General features: G+C 38.8%; 1 protein-coding gene across 2 annotated transcripts in view; it reads left to right on the forward strand.

Moving 5' to 3' along the window:
- Nucleotides 1-19,770, forward strand: part of scfd2 (sec1 family domain containing 2) — a 169,743-nt gene that overhangs the window by 30,179 nt on the left and 119,794 nt on the right. For both annotated transcript variants that reach the window (XM_066676887.1, XM_066676886.1), the window contains exons 4-5: nucleotides 930-1,057; nucleotides 12,326-12,501. In XM_066676887.1, coding sequence (XP_066532984.1) covers nucleotides 930-1,057; nucleotides 12,326-12,501 — 304 coding nt within the window. The remainder of the gene's footprint in view (nucleotides 1-929; nucleotides 1,058-12,325; nucleotides 12,502-19,770) is intronic.

Raw genomic sequence — 19,770 nt, forward strand, 5'->3', positions numbered from 1 at the left:
AGGAGACTGATAAGGAATGATACAGAAACAGTATGTGGGAGACTGATGAGTGTATATTAAGTATAAAGATAATGCTAATGTGACAGAGGAGCAGTGTTTTCTGAATGATGTTCATGAAGCTCCTGGAGATAAAGCCAGTTTAATACTGACAGATTGCTCAGCGTTGAGAATGATGGATGGAGACATGGAGATGATGGGGATAGAGAGAGACGGACAGACAGAGAGCATAAATCTGAAGTTATCATGGGTTTCATAATGAACAGTGACAAATCATTTACTGGAAATATTTTAAAGTGATTGTTTCTATAGCTTTGCTTCTGTGTTCCTGGGAATTATTTTCCAGCTCTTGCATGCTTTTCAAAGCAGACAGTAAATCCACATTATGTCCACGTGGTTTTTTTTTATATGATGCAGATGGTAATCACAGTAAATAAGGAAATAAATAAAAACCTAAAAATAAAAATGTACTGGAATAAAACACCATTTAAAGACAGTAGAACTCATAACATCACAAGTCTTGATGTTGTGTTGAAAATGTGATAAATTCCAAGCTGTGGTTGGAGGATGTGTACTTATTTTCACTTTGAAAACAAAATATCTGAATAGAAGCAGCCTACATTTGCATATCAATGTATTTAAATGTAGAGAAGATATGGAACGTAAAGATTCAAGTACTTCTTCAGAAACCCAGAGTATTCAAAGCCTGTTAACCCTGTCAGCCCTAAATATTTTCAGCAATCAGGTTTCCAGAACTGTGACAAGATATTTACAGCAGTGAGCAAAGCCCACCTCCACTTTACACTCCACTGCACACTGAAACCATGTTAACTGCCATTATCCCTGTGAAACACATCAGAGCTGCAATTGAGTCAAAGTTATTAGTGACCCATGTTGACCCACATTTGACTCTCTTGACCTTTGCCGCACAGGTCGACGATGGCACGGTTGCTATGGGAGACGATGCTGGTTGCTAAGCAGAAAGAGGCGGTGATGGAGGTGAGGAGGCAACTGGTGGAAGCGGCCAGCAAAGAGAACCTGCCAATTAAAATGAGTCTGGGTAAGGCAACACCTCCAAAGCTGCACAGAAATATATGCACACACATGGTATAGACTGTTTTTCCAGGTTCGGTAACCAGCAGCCGCATTGTAGAATGAAAATGGAGGAGAAACTTCTATTTTTGTTATTATTATTATTATTACTATTATTGTAGTATAATATTATAATTATTATTATTATATTTTTAATTTTATTTCCGTTATAAGCATGCCAGACAGTAAATCAGTCTTAAAGATAAATCACCTGGGACTGATATGTACCTAATACTGTGTAATACATCCACAAGCACAAATAACCACTGCAAATCGAACTGGCATAGGCTGGACAACTTTCTGGATGTAGGCAACATCAATGTTCAGCCACTGTCTGCATCTTAGAATTGTGCAGTACGGCCAGAATTCATGAACGCCTTCCTTAGTCTTTTACTCATTTTTCCAGGCTGTCCCAAAATGTTCAAGATAATGCAAATCTGGGGATTTATGGGCCAATCCAGATGTGTGAATGCTCCTGAAAGTTCATCATTCAGATCAGTCACATTGCAGCCCTGTGAACATGAGAATTGTCATCTTAGAATACAGGGAAATTAATGCTTTATTCCTCTGTAAGATGAGGAACAAAAGGCATTGTGGGCCAGCTCAACAAATTGTGGGTCAGCTCAACCAAACAAATCCATTTGTGCTAGATTAAAACACCCCCTAAACATCAGTGGCTCCTTCAGCTTGAACCACACCATACATGCAGTCTTCATTGAAGGCTTCCTGAGGACTGTAATGAAGGCCTAGAATCATTCACATAAAGGTCCCTGTCTGTCAGTTTCGTATTTTGACCACAGTTCGGAGGAGAATTTCCTGTAGACTGGGATTTTGGCCCCTGCTGGTAGAGTTGTATGACCAAATTGTTCTATACAAGTTCAGCCCCTTCCTTCATCCTATGGCTTTTGTCACGTCCAAATGTGTTCACTTCTATTTGCCAATCATTAACATTTACCATGTGACCCATTTTCAACATATCACACAAGACCTTCACTGCACTGTACCACCTCTTCTCAATCTATGAATCCCGACACTCACTATCACCTTACAGTTATTAGTGCCAAGTCAGTGCCACAGACCTGATTAACTTTAAACAGAAGTGTATACACAGGGAAAACAACATCAGGACCCAATGGTATACATGAAATGAAACATGAAAGAGTTCGACTATTGATGACTGGAGCCTGTGGAAATATTTTGAGTCATAGAAAAGAGACATAGACATGTTTTGATACTGTCTTTAACAGTTGTATTGTTTTGAATTTTTAATGAATTTATCAGGTATGATGTTAGCTAATTAGCTTGCTTTAAACGTAATCACCTGCTAAAAGTTACAACATGAAATACAACAAGATTAGAATAGTAATATTAGCTGAGCCCACATCTGCATTAGATTAACTGACAATCTCTATGTGAATTTCAAAGTGCATTCCATACAGGCTGTGTGCTCTATATATTTTGCAGCGTAGACTTTTTTTATTTAAAGGGGATGGAGTGCAACGTTTGATGGTTTTAAATCAGAATGATGCTTTACAAATATCAAATTCAGCTGTCAACATTTTCACACACCTATGTGCAAATAGGGTCTACTAATGAAACTCGTACCTTATACACACACATCTCACCCTACGAACAAATGGCCCATCCTCACACATCAATGTCCCACATCAACCCTAATCAAGCAGTTGCACCAAACACACACCAGACGTGCTAACATTTAAACAACATTCCAACAGCATTAAGGATTGAATGACACCTAGCAGAGCTCAAATCCTGCAGAACTGCAGCTCTCAGTTTATGTTCCATTAGTGCAGGTTCAACAGCCACAAAACGCGTGCCATCCTAATGGGCTTTTAATGAGTGCCAGCTTGAGAGCGAGCCCAGACACCAATAACACACACACACACACACACACACAAACACACACTAACATAATCAATTCATCAGCTCCGGATCCAGATGAATGACCATACGGAAAAAGAGTTCACATTAAAATTGATTTATTATTCATTTGGATTTAAGATTGAGCACCAAGTGAGAGACAGAGAGAGAAACAAGGCTAGAGAGCTGTTAAAAGACAAAAAGCGAAAAGGAAAAGATGGAGAGGAGAGAAGCTGACGAGAGAAGGATCTGAGAGGAGGAAAGATGACCAAGGGCTGTAAGCTTTAGGCTGGCTATTTGAGTAAAGAGCTACAACGCCTCCTTCAGGTGTTGTTTGGTATTTATAATGTGCAGACAGCACGTGTGGCGATGGAGGAAATGTGAACCACATGTTGGCTCGTAATTTCTCTCTTTCTCACATACACTCACACAAACGTAGGTTCAGGAGGACCTTCTATTGTTTGTATGTTAAAGTTGGATTCCACTGATTTCTCAAAAGTGCTGCACAATTTTCCTGTCATTGAGTTGAGTATTAAGTCAGTCCGAGTGGTGTAATGGGAGTTAGCTTATTGACTCTTAATCTAAACTATGGGGTTGAACCTTTTTAGTTGAGATTGAATCAGACATGTCTGTGTCTTCTTTGCAAATGCAGACATCGTGTTTACTTTCTAGAAAAGCAGGAACCCTGCTTGTGTCCTCTGAGTGATTGTTTGTGAAGATAATGGTAAAATACTGGTAAATCTGTACTACTTTGCTCTAGAAACACACTGCATGTAACCTGGACCAAAGCTTTAAAAAACAGCGTCTTCAGATAACAGTTTCATGTAATGACAAACAGTGATGTTGTTTTTAGAGGTGGTAGTCAGACGTGTGGTTGTAATCAAGAACATTGAACAGTTCTGAATCAGTTTCTCTGGAACAGCATGTCAACCCCCTGTCGTTTCTGTCATAACCACAGCGTTGTAGAGGTGTTGGAAATTCAGTGGGATTTCCCCATTAAGCAATAGGAGCAGTGCAGAAGGACAAAAACCATTTCGTTCTCCAGAAAATAGAAACATGCTAGAGGCACCCTTTTACCCCTCCTCCCCTCACCTACTCACTGTCGCTTTCTCTCGCTCTCTCTCTGTCTCACACTCACACACATACATACATATCCATGGACATTATGCCCTTAATCAACAACAGACAGCCACCAGTTCTCGAAAAGCTCTGTTGCTGTGAAGACACACTATTTCGTTCTGCCTTGTGCAGTGTGTGTATGAAGTAATAATGTCCCTGTAGTGTGTGTGTGTGTGTGGTAGAGTTACGGTTAAGAGTTATTCCCCCTATGACTGCCCCACTGTTGAATTCAATTTGACAGTTCGCCAAAAGCCGGTATACACACATACACAGGACACTGTTGATTCAGTGTCCAGAGGTCAGGTCATCAGACCCTGGCCTCCTAATTCTCTCCAGATATCACACACATACATACATACACACACACAACCATATAACAGCATAGAAAGGCATATACGGCAGTTATATGGTAATATAATTCAAATCCTTGTGTCTTTAAAGGGGTAGCTCCAAGCTTTTTAACGCTCTGTCTCTTGCATCTGCAGCATATAATCGTTTACAGCAAACTACAATAAAGCACTGCAATAAAGCATAGACTTCAAAATGCACTTATAATAGAACTCAGTGGCCATTTGCTTTAAGAGAGAATGGCAAAACATAATATCCCACTGTTTCTGTTTAAGACTGGGTATTTAAATTCTACTTACTTTTATGGTAGAGGCTATATCACTTCTGTAATTCTGTAGACAGTCATATTTATCAAAGTCGTTTAACTAATTATCATGCTAGTTCTTACTGTAGGCTGCTTTTTGGTTGTCTAAATTGCATTGTATATCATCGCTGTCCAGTCAAAACCATGAATCTCCCAATATAGCCTTACCTTTTGGTCCATTCATTCATTTGACAAAACTGAGATACATGTTTTTGATTGGACTGTGACGATATGAATGTTAGAAATAATAATAAATAAGTTAGCAGTCTGTTTCTAGCACCTCTGTTTTCTGTTCCCATCCTTTTGAAAAAAGCTTATGGAAAAAGTCCTCATTCAAGGATCAACATCAGCATCAAGTATCTGTATCTGTGTCAGTACTCGAAAAATACCCAGCCATGTTTCTGTTCCTAAGCACAAGAACTTGTGTTAGCTGTGGTCATTGCCTGTGCGCTATGCACACAGCCACAGTGATTAGATAAAAACACTGGAGTATCCCCTCCCTCAATCTTTAGAAATCCTCTTATACCACCTGCAGTTTTTTAAAAGAAGTGTGTGGGTCACTATTCTTGCAGATGATTTTTTTAATACATGATCTGCATAGATTTCTAAGTGTCATCACTTGTGTGGCATGCCACTGTGTGTGTCCCTAGGAGTGTAGTGATGTGTGTGTGTGTCCCCATCATGTGTTGATAGGGACTGTTATATTTCAACATGTGGTTTTGTTTCAATGCGACTGTTTTCCTCTGGTTTCATTTCATTACATATGGAGGAAAACTGCAGAATTCTTTCTCTCACACGCGTGCATGCACACACACACACACACACACACACACACACACACACACACACACACAGTGTATAGAAACCTCAGCCAACCCTATGCATCAAATAACAACTATTTCCTGATTGTCAAGCCAACAGAATCCTGGTGTTGCCAGAACAATCACATTGAATAGCAAACTCTCTCTCTCTCTCTCTCTCTCTCTCTCTCTCTCTCTCTCTCTCTCTGTATTATTTTCCTTTGTCATACTCTCAGATCTACAGTAGACAGGCTGACAGTTCATATTATATTCTCCAATGTGTAGTTTTGCAGGTCTTTTTTTAATACGAATAGCAGTGTGAGTATAATGTGTGCATGCATGAAATAGAAAGGTCTTATTTACCAGTCTGTTGTCCTCGGTTCACAGCTCACACACAGTTCATTGCTTACTCTTCAGTCTTTAGTCTGCAATATCATGCTCAAAACCCACCCTTCATTATTTACATTCCCGGTCATAAAAGCCATTATTTGTAAAATGTTTAAAACAACAATATTATTTAGCAGATGCCTAAAATGTAATAAATATATTTTTCAATACTTGAGTGTCCACATTTTGTCGTTACTACAGCTTTCAATCTGTTCAAAATGCTTGCTCTGTAGTTTTAAGAGAAATTTAGAGCTATATTTTTCCCACGCATTTAAAGTTCAGTCTTAGAAATTGATTACATGTTCTGCCTCTCATACTCCCAGTAATTCCAAACATTTTCCATGATGCTGAAGTGTGTCTGTCAATAACAATAACAACATTGACTTTTGCTTTGTTTTATTTGTATATTGTCGCTGTCCAAAGAAAAACATGTAGCTCCATTTTTGTCTGTATTCAGGTTTACTACATCATTTGAACACAGCAGCTGTTACTTCATATTGGGTGAAAGTTTCATGATGAATGGACCAATAGAAATGCTCCAAAATTACTTGAAATACGACCTTTTTACATTGATTCCCATTGAAGGTTTCCTGTAAAGTTGCTGTTTTGGAGATGCATGTTTTTCTGTTGACAGTGACAATATGTTTTTCTTTTGTGTGTATTTCCTTTTTTCTGCGATATCCTACTGGCAGCTTCATGTCTTTCAGTTGTCTTGGAGGTTCACTCAAGCCTGGAGATTGATTCTCTAGCCTTCAGAAATAAAAGCTTTATGTACGTCTAAGGATGGTATCAGGTCTGTGCTGTGGAAGTTTTTCAGCAAAACTAATTTTTACGTAGATAAATGAATGGTCAGAGGTTTAAAACCATATTAAAAGATGTCCTCTAAAACCCATAAAGAAAAGCTACTGATTGAAAGTGTAGAATCTGCTTTTCTGACAGAACTCCTTCCCTTGTTTTAGTGAGCTATTGGTGAGAAGTAGTTCATGAAGACTCGCATGTAGCCTTTTGTTATCTCTGGCAAAAAATGCGACTTCTAAGAGTTAAGTGTGTAGGGAAATACAAGATCCCAGACAGTTTAAGTTTTTGCTTGAGGGGGCTACCCCATTGTCTGTTCTCTGCGTCTTAAACACACTCTTGTTAATTTCTCTCTTTCTGTCTTCAGCTCTCCTGTGAGTTATGGTTGGCACATTATACTAAGTGATTCCTGGGTGTTTTGCCAGGGCTTTTTAAAGCTGACTCACTCCACAATGGCTCTTTTCAGTGTCTGGATATTTCTGGCCCTCGGATCCACTTTCTCGACAATATTTTAATGTACCGTCCAAATCTGCCTGGCCTTAGTGCACAGTTCCACTATTTTGCTGCACCCCTGCACGCCGCAGACTGACACCGCTCTCAGTGCGGACTCCATATCCCACGTTTCACTGCATCCAAATGGACTCTCCGAGAGTCAGTTATGAACCAAAGTCCTTCTGGGATCAGTAGTTGTCATTTAGGATTAGCACCACTGCCCACAGTCAAGCTGCATCTGCCAATGCTTGTACAGTTGGAAAATGAATCGCTTTCACTTTTTCTTATTCTACATGAGCAATCTTTACAACCAAGAGCACTCTGCAAATTCTGCAGTTCTTCCTCTGTCATTGTACAGTTTGGGTAACTCTGAGTAAATGATATTTTATTAGGTTTCTAACTGAAAATACGTTTCCAGATCCAGACCTTATAGATTTTCAGTGAACTTGCAGAGACTTTAGGATGTTTCTTGATCCTAGAATTAAGCGGTAAGAATGGAGGCTCAGCACTTTACGGCCTTCCCTCTAATGGCAACTTTAAATTTAATTGAATCTAAAAAATCGAGTATGTGGTGAGCTTTGCGTAGCACATAGTCATTTACAAGGGGAATAGCAAAGCACTTTATAATGAATTTAGTCACAAATAACAGGACCAACGTTGTGTAGTATCAGATTTAGCATTAGTTGTTTTTGTGTTTTCTTCATGTATGATGGCTGGGTCCCTGTTAGGGTTGGTTGTCACATCTGTGGTGTGGATAGTAGTCATGTGCCACTGGACTCAGTTATGTTTAAAACAATTTTAAACATGATCTGCTCTCATTATTTATTATCTTATTATCATCTTATTAAATCACTTTAAATAATTATTTAAAGCAGGCAAAATAAGAAAATAATCACCTTTTCAGTGCATGCGTACATTAATTTGAGTGTCCAGTGTGTGTACCAACTGTCACACTTATATATTGCTTGGCTGTGAAAAAAAAAACACTCTTTGACCCCTACATTTACGAATTTATAGAACTTGTGAGATTCTTTAGTTATGAAAAGTGAGAGTACAAATCCCATGGCACCTCTATAGAAAGAGTTTGATATTAAGGAGTGTTGTATGATGCATGATGATTGTATGATGTTGTGCAAAGTATAAATCAGATTCAGACAGAAAAATGTGACTGCAGAGCCTAGTATGATTTAGCTTCTCTTGGTCCCTTGAAACATGCAGCGCTGTTTGACTTCAACATCTTGAATGTGAACTTTCAGGAGTTCCTCTGGGTTTTGTAGCATCCACAAATGTTTTTTTCACGGTGTAACATGTCTAGCATGTTGAGTGTGAGTGCTTGTGAAGGAACGGCGTGTGTATAAAGCATGGCATGAAAATGTCAAAGAAATAAAACAAGCTGGTGGAATCGTTTTCCTGTTTATGTGAGGGCTCTATCTTAAAACTTCTCTGTCTCTCACCTCTGTAGCTTTTGTCTTACTCTCTATCTCTCTCGTTCTCTCTCTCTCTCTCTGCCTAAACTAAAGCAAACATTGGCCATGGCGTCTCACAGGAAATCCTCCCACATCTGCTGCTGCTTGAAGGCATCAAGATGGTGAAGTGGCTTTATGGGATGTTAATATGAACCCCTCAGTTTTAGACAATTCTGGGTTATCATAACCTCCCTCTCACTCGCTCTTCCTCTCTCCCTGATCCTTCCATCCTTGTTTCTGTAGATTCCTACTTTAAGAAATCTGGGGGCAGTTGGGCTTTATAGAAGGTTGGTATGTGTGGGATTTTGAACACTGTGTGTGTATGTGACTTAAATGGCCTCTTCAGTAAATAAGCTCTAGATGGTTGACCAAAGACTGGACTAACATGGATTAGATATGGTGTCCCGAACTCTGAACCATTTCTGAACATCTGGGGGCCCTGAGTGTCGTTCCGGTTGGAGTCCCTTCCCCACAAAAGCAACACATTCTAAGCTAGAACAATCCGTTTTGTCCCTTTTTTTATTATTATTATTTTCATTTCGTGAATAAAGTCCAGCGCATAACTACGTTGTTAGTCAAAAAGCAAAATCTCAGCCTCAGATTGTCCTCCCACATGCACATGGAATTTCCCATATCTATAGCAGTTTATACTGGCCACAACTCTCAAAGTTTCCAGCCACATTCTGATAAAAATGACCTTTAAAGCTCTGATGGGAAACTTTTTTATGCTTTTGCAGCTTGCTGATACACATTTTGAAATAAAATTGCTAGTAATTTTGCATGCAATGCTTTACTGAGCGAGATGGACTGGTGTTCTTGAGTGTTTTTTGTGAAAAATGCCTGCTTATACATGCAAAGGCAGCCTGTAATTGGTTATTGTATGTTTAAGTTAAATGACATTTTCTTCTCAAAATAATTTGGCTTTCAACCATGTTAAAGGATGAAGGGCACAAAGCAAAACTCTTACTGGATTGATTTACTATACAGCTACTTTAAATATGTGAAAACTTCAGATAACACACAAAAAGGTGGATAACACAACAAATAAAACAAACACATTTTAGAAGGTACAAGACTACAATCTTCTACAATTCTTCACACTGAATGTTGGTGCACTTGGGAATTCTGGTTATTGGCCACGTTAAAGGATGAAACGCACCAAACTCTGTGATGACAACAGTCTGGCTTTTGAGATTAAAAGCAAGAAACATATTTAACTCTTCATGTAGTCTGTGCTGTGATCAGTAATTAGGGCTGTGTTTTCAAAAAGGCATAACTCTGAATAGGTTGTTGACTTCTGATGTGATTTATTATTACCTCTTGTTTCAGGTATTAGCCAGTGAACTGCTAACATTACTCACTGACAATAGGAGGATAATAGTGGAGCTTAATGGGGGAAGTAAGAAAAATCTTACTGGTGGAAATGTTGCCAAAAAGCCCTAAGCAACTGCATATTTCACTTATAGCGAGAATTTCCCTTACTACAGACACCCATTCATCTCAGATAAGCATGTTTGGATTTCATCTTTTCTATGAGATAAAGACCAAGAATCTGACACACATGTACACGCTGTTTGAGGTAGTACGACCCTCCTAACTCATTTCTCTTGCATGCAGAAAATCTGCGGTTTCTCTCCCGTGTTTCTGCAGTAATCGTTCACACCGCGTTGGTCACTGCTGATATTAATCACCCCACACTCTGCCTCTCTCGGCTTGTCCAAGCCCAGCCTCCCACATCCGCTTATTAGCACTGAGGGACAGCCATGTTCACATCACTCTTTCTCCAATGGGGTTCAGAACTTGCTTTCTACATGGCAAGTTGCCGGGTTGCTGAAAACAAATTATGTGTAAGTCCGTAGAGGTGTTTTATGAAAGCAAATATATGAGCAAAACACTGAACCTGTTAGCCATGCATTCAAGCCCAACCCGTCCAATAGGAGGAAAGGTGGAAGACATTCTTTTGACGGTTTTCACACTCAAGTTACACAGCTTTCCTGAGAAATCCTGCCTTGTGGAACATCCCACAGGACCTTGTCATGGAGAATTTCCATTAAATGTTTAGTTTCAAATAGGGCTGGACAATATGGGCAAAATTTATATCATGATATATTTCTTAAGGTTGATCAATATTGTTATGAACAGTAAAAAAATCCACTGAAAAGCTTCCAAGAACAAACAAGAAACATGACATCACCATCAAATATAAACCTATTGTCTTTGTAAATATGAATGTATTTATACACTCTGCGAAGGACTGGCACCCCCTGCCTTGCAGGAGGGGTGGAGTGTGCCCCTGCCTTGCGCCCAGTGATTACAGGTAGGCTCCGGACCAATCACAACCCTGAACTGGATAAGCAGTTACAGACAATTAATGAATATTTTTATATTAAAAATTAAATTGAGTGCGCTAAACTAACGGCAGTGCCCTGTAATGAATGACAGATGTTATAAATAATATAAACTGAAATATAGAAAATGTGCTGAAAATCATATCATTGTTATAAAAACATGATATATTGCGATATATATTAACATTGAATATTTGTCCAGCCTTAGTTTAATTTTTTTTTCTCCTGTTACTGTATAACTTGTAAATCAGTCACAGTGGGTTACAAGGAATCACAAGGCAGAAGTTCATCACAGGCCGTTACAAACTCACTCAGTAACTTTTTGAATAGACAGTCCACCTACCAACATGTGAACAGTGGGCGGAAACTGAAGTACCCAGAGAAAACCCACACAGACACAGTGAGAACTCCTCAAAGACTGTGACCAAAGGCAGGAAATGAACCCACACAACCCCAGGACCCTGGAGCTGTACAACAGAGACACTTTGTGTTGCACCAAAGGACTGCCCATTGTGTATGTTTACAATGAAATAAGCTATTTTTTAAAACAACAACCAATAAATAAATAAATAAATATAAAAGTAGAATAAAAGCAAATAAGATTATTACAGTAAGTAGTGGTATTCTGTGTGAATGTGCTGGTTTAACCCTTTTCAAATCTCTCGTCGTGACAGTCCAGTATTATTTAAGGTTACCAATGAACACCTAGTTTTACTGGTTATTTAATACTTCATTATTTTATATCAAGTGTGCTGTTGATTTAACAAATCCATACGATAAAGGAGAACATCTGGAAAAAATATTATACAATAACCTCTGATAATCCATAAAATGGATTATTAAAATTTCAGAAATAATTTAGTGTGTAACAATTTGCACTGCGCTATATGCATTGTTTGTTCAGATTTTGTCAAGTTTTCACAAGTAAATTAAGAGATTACAAATATGTTTGTATTCGAAAGTTTTGGAGCCTGGTTTTGAGTGGAAGTAACTGCCACTGAGTGGTAACAAGATGGCTGCTCAGTAAACAGACTTTTCTATGGATTTTGTTGCAAGTTTACAGTCTGCATGTTTAACAGAGCATCTCTACTTGTTCTATGAACTCTGTGTGCTGAATAATTAAAATTTAACTATATCTGGCAGGAGTGGTGACATTTAAAGGATTTATCTAGAATAAATAAAGAGGATGGAATGCATCCAGACTGCTTTGATGATACAGTGATGGAGGATCAATCTATCATCTCTCTCTCTCTCTCTCTCTCTCTCTCTCTCTCTCTCTCTCTCTCTCTCTCTCAGGGCGTGTGACAGCAGATCAGCTCTCATCTTATGTGCAGCTGTTTCGGGGCCATTGGGGTGCGGTGGAGAATCACTCTGGGGTGCTGCAGCTGGGGCTGGCCACAGCACAAACACTCCGTCACTCGGCCCTCACGCGCTGGGATGCCTGCTTGGGCTTCGAGAGGCTGCTGCTGCAGGTCAGCCAATCACCATTCTCCATTACCAATCAGTAACCAATAAACTGTACAAATCAGTCACAAAACACATGCTAGTGTAACTGCTAATGCTGTTCAATTACCCTCATTATATTTCATATGGGGGCCCTCACTCTCATAACTACACTTTGTCAACATTTGAGACATTGTTGTGAACCGAATTAAGAAACTATAAGGTGCACCTATTGTATGCACACCGTTTCTATACTATCTTACAGTTGTTTATGGCGCTTTTCCACTGGATGGACACTACTCCACCCGACTCTGCTCTTTGGCTTTTCCACTAGGTAAATCTTTTGTCGGGTTCCTTGAACATACTTTTTCAGTCCATGTTCATGCCTGGTACGAACCCAGTAGGTACTAAATGTTACATGTAAATTTGCAGAGTGCTGATTGGCCAGAGAGATTGTAGCATCACAGCTAGTAACCTTACGCTGGGATTTTTTTCCTTGGACTTGTGACCAACAAATCTCCAGCGAGAGCTGGACATAAAACAAGCAAATCTCTGTTGATCTGTGAGAGCTGGGGCGAAGACACGATGAGTAAACAGCGAATAACCTTTAGGCCACCGTTGTTGTGGTTTTCAAAGCTGTGGTTTTCAGAGCCGTTGCGAGTGGAGTCGAGCCCATGTCATGGAGTGGAAAAGTACCATTAGTCTTAGGTCAAAAGGCCAAGGGTGGGCTAGAGGACTATAAAGCCCCATAGCATTGGACTGCAATGTTTTGGTATGAGTTGGAGGGCCATTAGTGATCCAGACATAAAGATAATGAATAAACATCATAAACATTTCTTTTTCTGAATGCAATCAAAACACTGACAGCACTGTTCCAGCATCTAGTGTAAAGCTTTCTTAGAAGAACAGAAAAACGGAATGATTGTGTATTTACTTTTTGTCACAAAGTGTTTATATTTTACTTAAAATTTATAGTACTTAAGGTTATTAACCTGAAATATACAATGTACATTAAGTTACAGTACTTTGTACAGTGAACGTGGGTCGTGCGCAGAGACTGCATACATTGTGTGTTACTCTTCTTGTAAACATCTGTTTTCACTACACCCGCTTAAATTCATGTGTTGTTACTGGAATGATTTATGGCGCAGCCATTTTAGAAGCATTAGAAGGTACAAGACTACTCCATTCCACAAGCATTTACATGAATGTCATTGCCTTTGGGAGCGCTGGTTTGTGGGCTCAGATATTTTGGCGAAATATAAAATTTGCACAATTTCCTCATTTCCCACAATGTACTTGATCAGTGAAGACATATTTGGTCTTTTGAAGTGTGCTTCTCTCATTTTGCAGTGGAGCTACAAGGCTAACAAAGCTCCAATGTGGTAAAAGTTCATGTATAACTATAAGAATTGTGCAAACTGCACATCAAAATGTTCACACAATTAAACCACACTGTGCGTTCTGTGAGATCTATTAGATCTTCTGAAGTTGTTTCTGATGTATTGAATATAGTGTGGTGCTACAGACAACACTGACGTTTATTTTGTGCATATTTTGTGCATATTAAATGTTGAAGATATTCAACTGCATATGTTTGTAGACACCACTTATAATTCATGTATTCAGTTACCTTAGTGCGCACTCGTTCTGGGGATAGCTTTTATAATCTCCTTCGAAAAAACATGAAATGGAAGAAGACCCTCTGTACTCTGCACGTAAGTCTTAGATCACCATACCCAATGACAAGCATAGGCTAGAGGGGTGTAATGTCCTCTGGCAATGAACTGTGTTACAGCACGGCTGTGTCCTCTGGAGGGACAGAGCACATCCTGTGACTTTAAAATGAGTTGGAGTGGTTTGTTTTACTAGAACTCACCCAGCATTTATAGCTGGCCTCTGTACAGCAATGTTCTCATATCTAGTGTAAAGACACTTTCAACACAAAAACGAAACGGTGCAGGTACATTATTGTCATTACAGGTGCAATCAGTGTAAGTTTACCTTTAATGGTACAGCATTGGAATTAAATTCCAGTTGGGTCCCCTTAAAGGTACATTAGATTTTCATCTACAGAAGCAGAGGTGAACATTTGTAAGCTTTCATTACAGATTTGTGTAAAATAAAAGAACATTATATACCTCCTGGAGATGAAATGGGGCGTATGAAATCAGCACTTCTTTAAAATATACAATTGTGTTCTCTAGTAATGAAAGGTACATAACAAATACTCTTGATGGTATCTCCACAGTGAAAGTCTTTCTGACAGAGTAGAGGCTGTTACTGCAGTAGAGGGGAGACCAGTTTGCTGTTTATTTTCTTTGTTTTAGAAGAACTGTTGGATAAGCAGGTGGTTGAATATGTTTAACTATGCAGTGTAGACACACTGTTGGTGAGTGTTGGTTAATGAATCCCACTGTTTTAGAAAACAAATGAACAAGAACAGGTGGCAGTCTGAGGTTTTCTTTCGGGGTAAAGCGAGAAATGTCATGTGTGAGTTTATGCCATGTGGCCAAGTTCAGTCCAGGGTGCACAGGTGTGGAGGGAGGACAGCATCCAGCTGTAAACAACATCAGAGGATGTAGCCACAAGTAAACAACATCAGACAACAACACGAAGTTCTGTAAACGTCGGGACAAGGACACACACACTTTGCCTGACTCTCGCTCGCACACGCACTGTGTGTTTAGAGCTGTGGAGGCTTGTTTAGGAGTATGTGGGTTTGTGTTTAGTGTTGTGCTGGTGTAGAGGTGAACAGGAAATGCTTTGACCATGGCTCGCCTTGGACAGACACACTCGTAAGTACATAAGCGGGGTTCAGAGGCCAGAACTGAAGGAGGGAAGGATGGAAATAGGAGGGGGAAAAGCAAAGCGAGATTAAAGGTGGAGGAGAAGGACAGAAGGACCTAAGGAGGTAATGTAGAATTGAGGAGATGTGAAAGGAATAATGTGAGAATTCTTAGACGTGAAAGATTTCTCAGAATTTTTTTTTTTTTTTTTTTTTTTTTTTTTTTTCCCCCAGGAGTGCCAGAGATAAACACACACCTAGTGCCGTCTCCCTCATTAGTTACACAGACTCAGTTTGATGGAGTTGTGTATTCCGGGAGCTGTTAAGTTATCAGCGGGACAGCACCATGTTTAGGAACTTATTAAAGTCAATCAGAGAAAACATGCAGCAGACTGGAGCCAGAGAGCCTGCAGCCAAACTCACAAACCTGCCAAACACACACACGCAAGCACACACACACAAACTCTGACATACCTGAGTGAGGCAGACACAGACAGAGAAACCATGGAATTGCAATTAGAAGGAAATCTTGTATGTTTTCATAAGAAATACTCTGGAAATGTTCAGCCTAATTTCTGTTTGCTGCTTCAGTAGCATACAGCCAATTACCGGAGATGTGATCTTGATATAGTTCATGAATCTAGTTAGAACTCATAATAAAATCATTTATAATAGAAGGCAGCGGGCAGATGTATCTTGTTTTGAGTCAACAGGATTTGTGTTCTTTAAAAGGGACATAATATACTCCTCTGCCACAAGTAAATACAGTTCTGGGCTTCTGTAACCTGCTTTGGTTGAAATACCACAAACATCTCAATCATAGCACTGTTCTCTTCTTTCTAAACAGCCCTGTTTAGAACGACTTGTTTCAGAGCCTGTTTCTTTAAATGAGAACGACCCACAGCTCAGTTCAGTTCGAGAGCCCAGGAGTGAGGAGCAAGGAGCAGAAGCTCTGGTTTTTGGTCATTTTTTCTTGGTCCTTTTTTTTTTAATTTTCGTATTCAACCATATTGTCTTGTCTTTGTGTTATCACATAAATGAGGGTCCAGCCCAAGGTTTGGAATTGCTGCCCATTGTATGTTTTAAGTAACGTATCTATTGTACCATAAATACACTATAGGTTATATAGGTTATATAAGTTATTTCTGAATATAGATTTCTTCTGACGTCAAAGATATTACCAGGAAATTTATTCCACTTTCTTACAATAACAGTCTTTGCTCCTTTGGGGTAGTTTTAAACTGTTGGATCATTTCTGGGAGGATTTGATTTCAATCCGACACAGTAGCATTAATGAGGTCAGGTCGTGATGGTGGATGATTAGTTTTGGATCCCTAACATGATTCCAATTCAAACTACCTCTTCTCATTGGCTCTTACTCACTCGATATAACTGTTTACTTCACATCTCTATGCCGAAGGGATTTAGTGCATGTTGACCTTAGTCTTACATTCACCTACAGAGGGTTCCATTTCATTTAATGTATTTCTGCAGTGTGTGTGCATTATAAGAGTATGTTAAACTAGTTTTAAAGTAAAGAAAACATTTTAACATCCTATGCTTTTGAGCGTGTATATTGGTTTTGGCGTAATAGCGGCTCTGTCTACGACCAAAGTAAATCTCCCTTATGAACAATGAAGTTTATCTGATTAAATGTAAGTTAAATCAGACTCAAAGGAGCCGTCAGCAGTTCCACGCTTCTCATTAATAAATGTGTTCCTTGCATAAAATTTTCCAGGCATGGCCATTGCTCCAGGCCAGAAAATATTATATTATCATGATACACGAGAGCCTGTGTGATTTGATGTATATATTTGGCTTATTATTATTATTATTCTACAATCCATTATTTCTCTATTTTGAATAATTCCTCTTAAAAAATGTACCCCATTTATCCCACTGATACCTTTACTGAAGCTCAAACAGCTATTGTAATGTTAAATATTTGCTGTTACAGTTTTAGCATTTTAATGCCATTATATCTTTTGTTGACAAAGCATATTTAATACAGAATTTATCAATGAATATTTAATAAACACAGGCTAAGGATAAGGATTCTTCTTTTGTCATTTCTTAGCATGGTCCAGTCATGTTTCTGTTTGCCTGGAACATTTTCTCCTGTGTGTCAGTGACAGTATTATAAACCACACTACATTTATACATGTAAAATACATGTAAAATTATTATAATCAAATAATGGGATCTCAATACCTGATCCTGTATGTGTCTGTATTCTTTTGAAACCTGACATATTGCAGTATTTTGCTTCATGGATTTTTCCTCTTCTGTGTTTACACATAGGTTACTGAGTAATTCATAACAAGTGATTGATAATAAACATGAAATAAACAAATGAAAAGCTTCATAAACTCAGATTGAAATAGCCATGTGCTTCATCAAAAATCATTGTGAATTCATCTAAAAGCATTATTCGCTAACTGTTGTACTGCTATGTACAGTAGGTTTTTTATAGCCTTGACATGCCATTGCAACAGAACCCGAATTGCCCTCACAGCGGATTATATGTTTGTTTAACCCAGGTAACCACTGCAGTAGTGCTGAAATTATTTTTGCTGCTAATTATGCTGAAATGTGAGGTGCCTCTCTCTGGATCTTTTGCAGAGCCAGCTGATCTTTTGTGGAGAGGCACTCAGCACTTTTACTGAGAAAAGAAGCACACAATGAGGAATAGAGGCAAAACTTGCAGTTTGTAAAGAGTGAAACTATAAATCTCAAAGCTTTTGGTAGGCCACAGCAAAATGCAGAGGGTTTTCCAGAGTGCAGGTCTGCTCTGCAAGATTCCTTCATCTTCATAACTCTTAACTTCCCTGAGCTCTTAACAAAATGTCTGTGACATGCTTTGGTCAAAATATAACAAGGATCAAGCACCACTGCAAAGTTCTCCCCGTCTCAACAGCCTTGTTAAAAATGACTAGTTTCAGCATTGTTTCCAATAAATAATAATGAGCCACTGTTTCTCCTTAGTACTCTTAATTCGTCATGCTCTTTTTTTATTTTTATTTGTATTTTTAAGTACAATGTTTAACCTCATGTTTGCATATTTTAACACAAACATGGATCCAGCATTATTATTGGTGATACTTAGACAAGGTGGTGGTACAATTCAAACATTCAGAATCAGAGCATCTCATTTTATCCCTTCTGACTCGGGCAACACACAATAAACGGACTGGGTGGTCTTGTTCAGCAGTTTTTGCTTTGGTAGGTGCTCCAGATCCCCACATTAATGTGTTAATGCATATAAAATTATTGTTAACAACGAATAGCTGTCAGGAAGCGATACAGTAATTAATGTGTTGCTCAGTTCTAACACCATCAGTCATTATTGATAAAATAAAGCTATAAACCGAAGGATATAATTGTGCTTAATTAATATAATAGATTCATCCAGTGTCTAAATGCGTGCTGTTATCAGATATTTTTAGTAAGTGATGAATTCTAGTGTGTGTATGAGTGCAGTAGAGTCTTGATGTCCTCTATGTCGGAGTGTGTACACTCTAAAAGACGATATCCTGTAATTATCAGGCAATCTCCCCCGTTTCAGATCTCAGTGTTTTGCTTCGGGCGTACAGCGCTCTTTTCTGTTTGCATTCTAAACACCGGCTGTAATGCGAGCTCTGAGTTTTATCAGGGAATTAGCTCAAATGGGTTTGCTGTACTTTTTCCCTTCTCTGCTTCTCTCCTGTTTGTTTTGTTCCCCCCCATATTTTCTTTCCATAAGAGGGCTCCTGTCTTCTGGCTTTTTGGAAGCAAAGAGCTGTAATTGTGTTATGAAAACGGTGGCATTAAATGCTTGGCTTTTCTGGCTCACGGTCATATGTACATGAATAGAATGCTGGGTAGAGCTTGGCGAATATTAATGAACATCCTGTCCGAGCTGACCAGACTCTGTGTAGCCACACCCCACCAGTAAATAGAGACGCTGAGTTGAGTTACCTTCAGATACATCAGTGTAGGAACATTCAGCACATGGTGTAGTCATACGCACACCTCAGTTCTCTCAGTGACATGTCTAGGTCCAGTAATCTCCCATTTGGTCTTTTGAATAATAATACTGATAAATATATGTTACATTTATATAGCACAAACCCAATGTCCTGCTACAGTGGCAGGAAGAGAGAAAATAATTCAAAATAATACCAAACAAAAACATGTCTGTGTAATTTAGAGGGAGTGAATGTAATCAGAATGAAAAGGGGTTGAAAAGCTTAAATAACAAAAAGTACTGTGTAGTTTGAAAGTCTGTAATAACACTACACTGCTGTATAATAAGTGCCCATGTTTAATTAGGATGGCTAGGTTGTTTTGAATATGTGGATATATGAAGTTATATTAGTATTTAGTTATGTTCATGCCCTGGATGCTTAGTTATTGTTCATTTCTGTTTGTATTTGGGTCTGTTTCTGATGGATATAGACAGATGCCTAATAAAGCGTCCTGGATGATTTTATTTGAGTACAATTTTGAGCAGAAAGGGTTAAAGTTCATG

Source organism: Hoplias malabaricus, chromosome 7, assembly GCF_029633855.1.
Source record: "Hoplias malabaricus isolate fHopMal1 chromosome 7, fHopMal1.hap1, whole genome shotgun sequence".
NCBI lineage: Eukaryota > Metazoa > Chordata > Actinopteri > Characiformes > Erythrinidae > Hoplias > Hoplias malabaricus.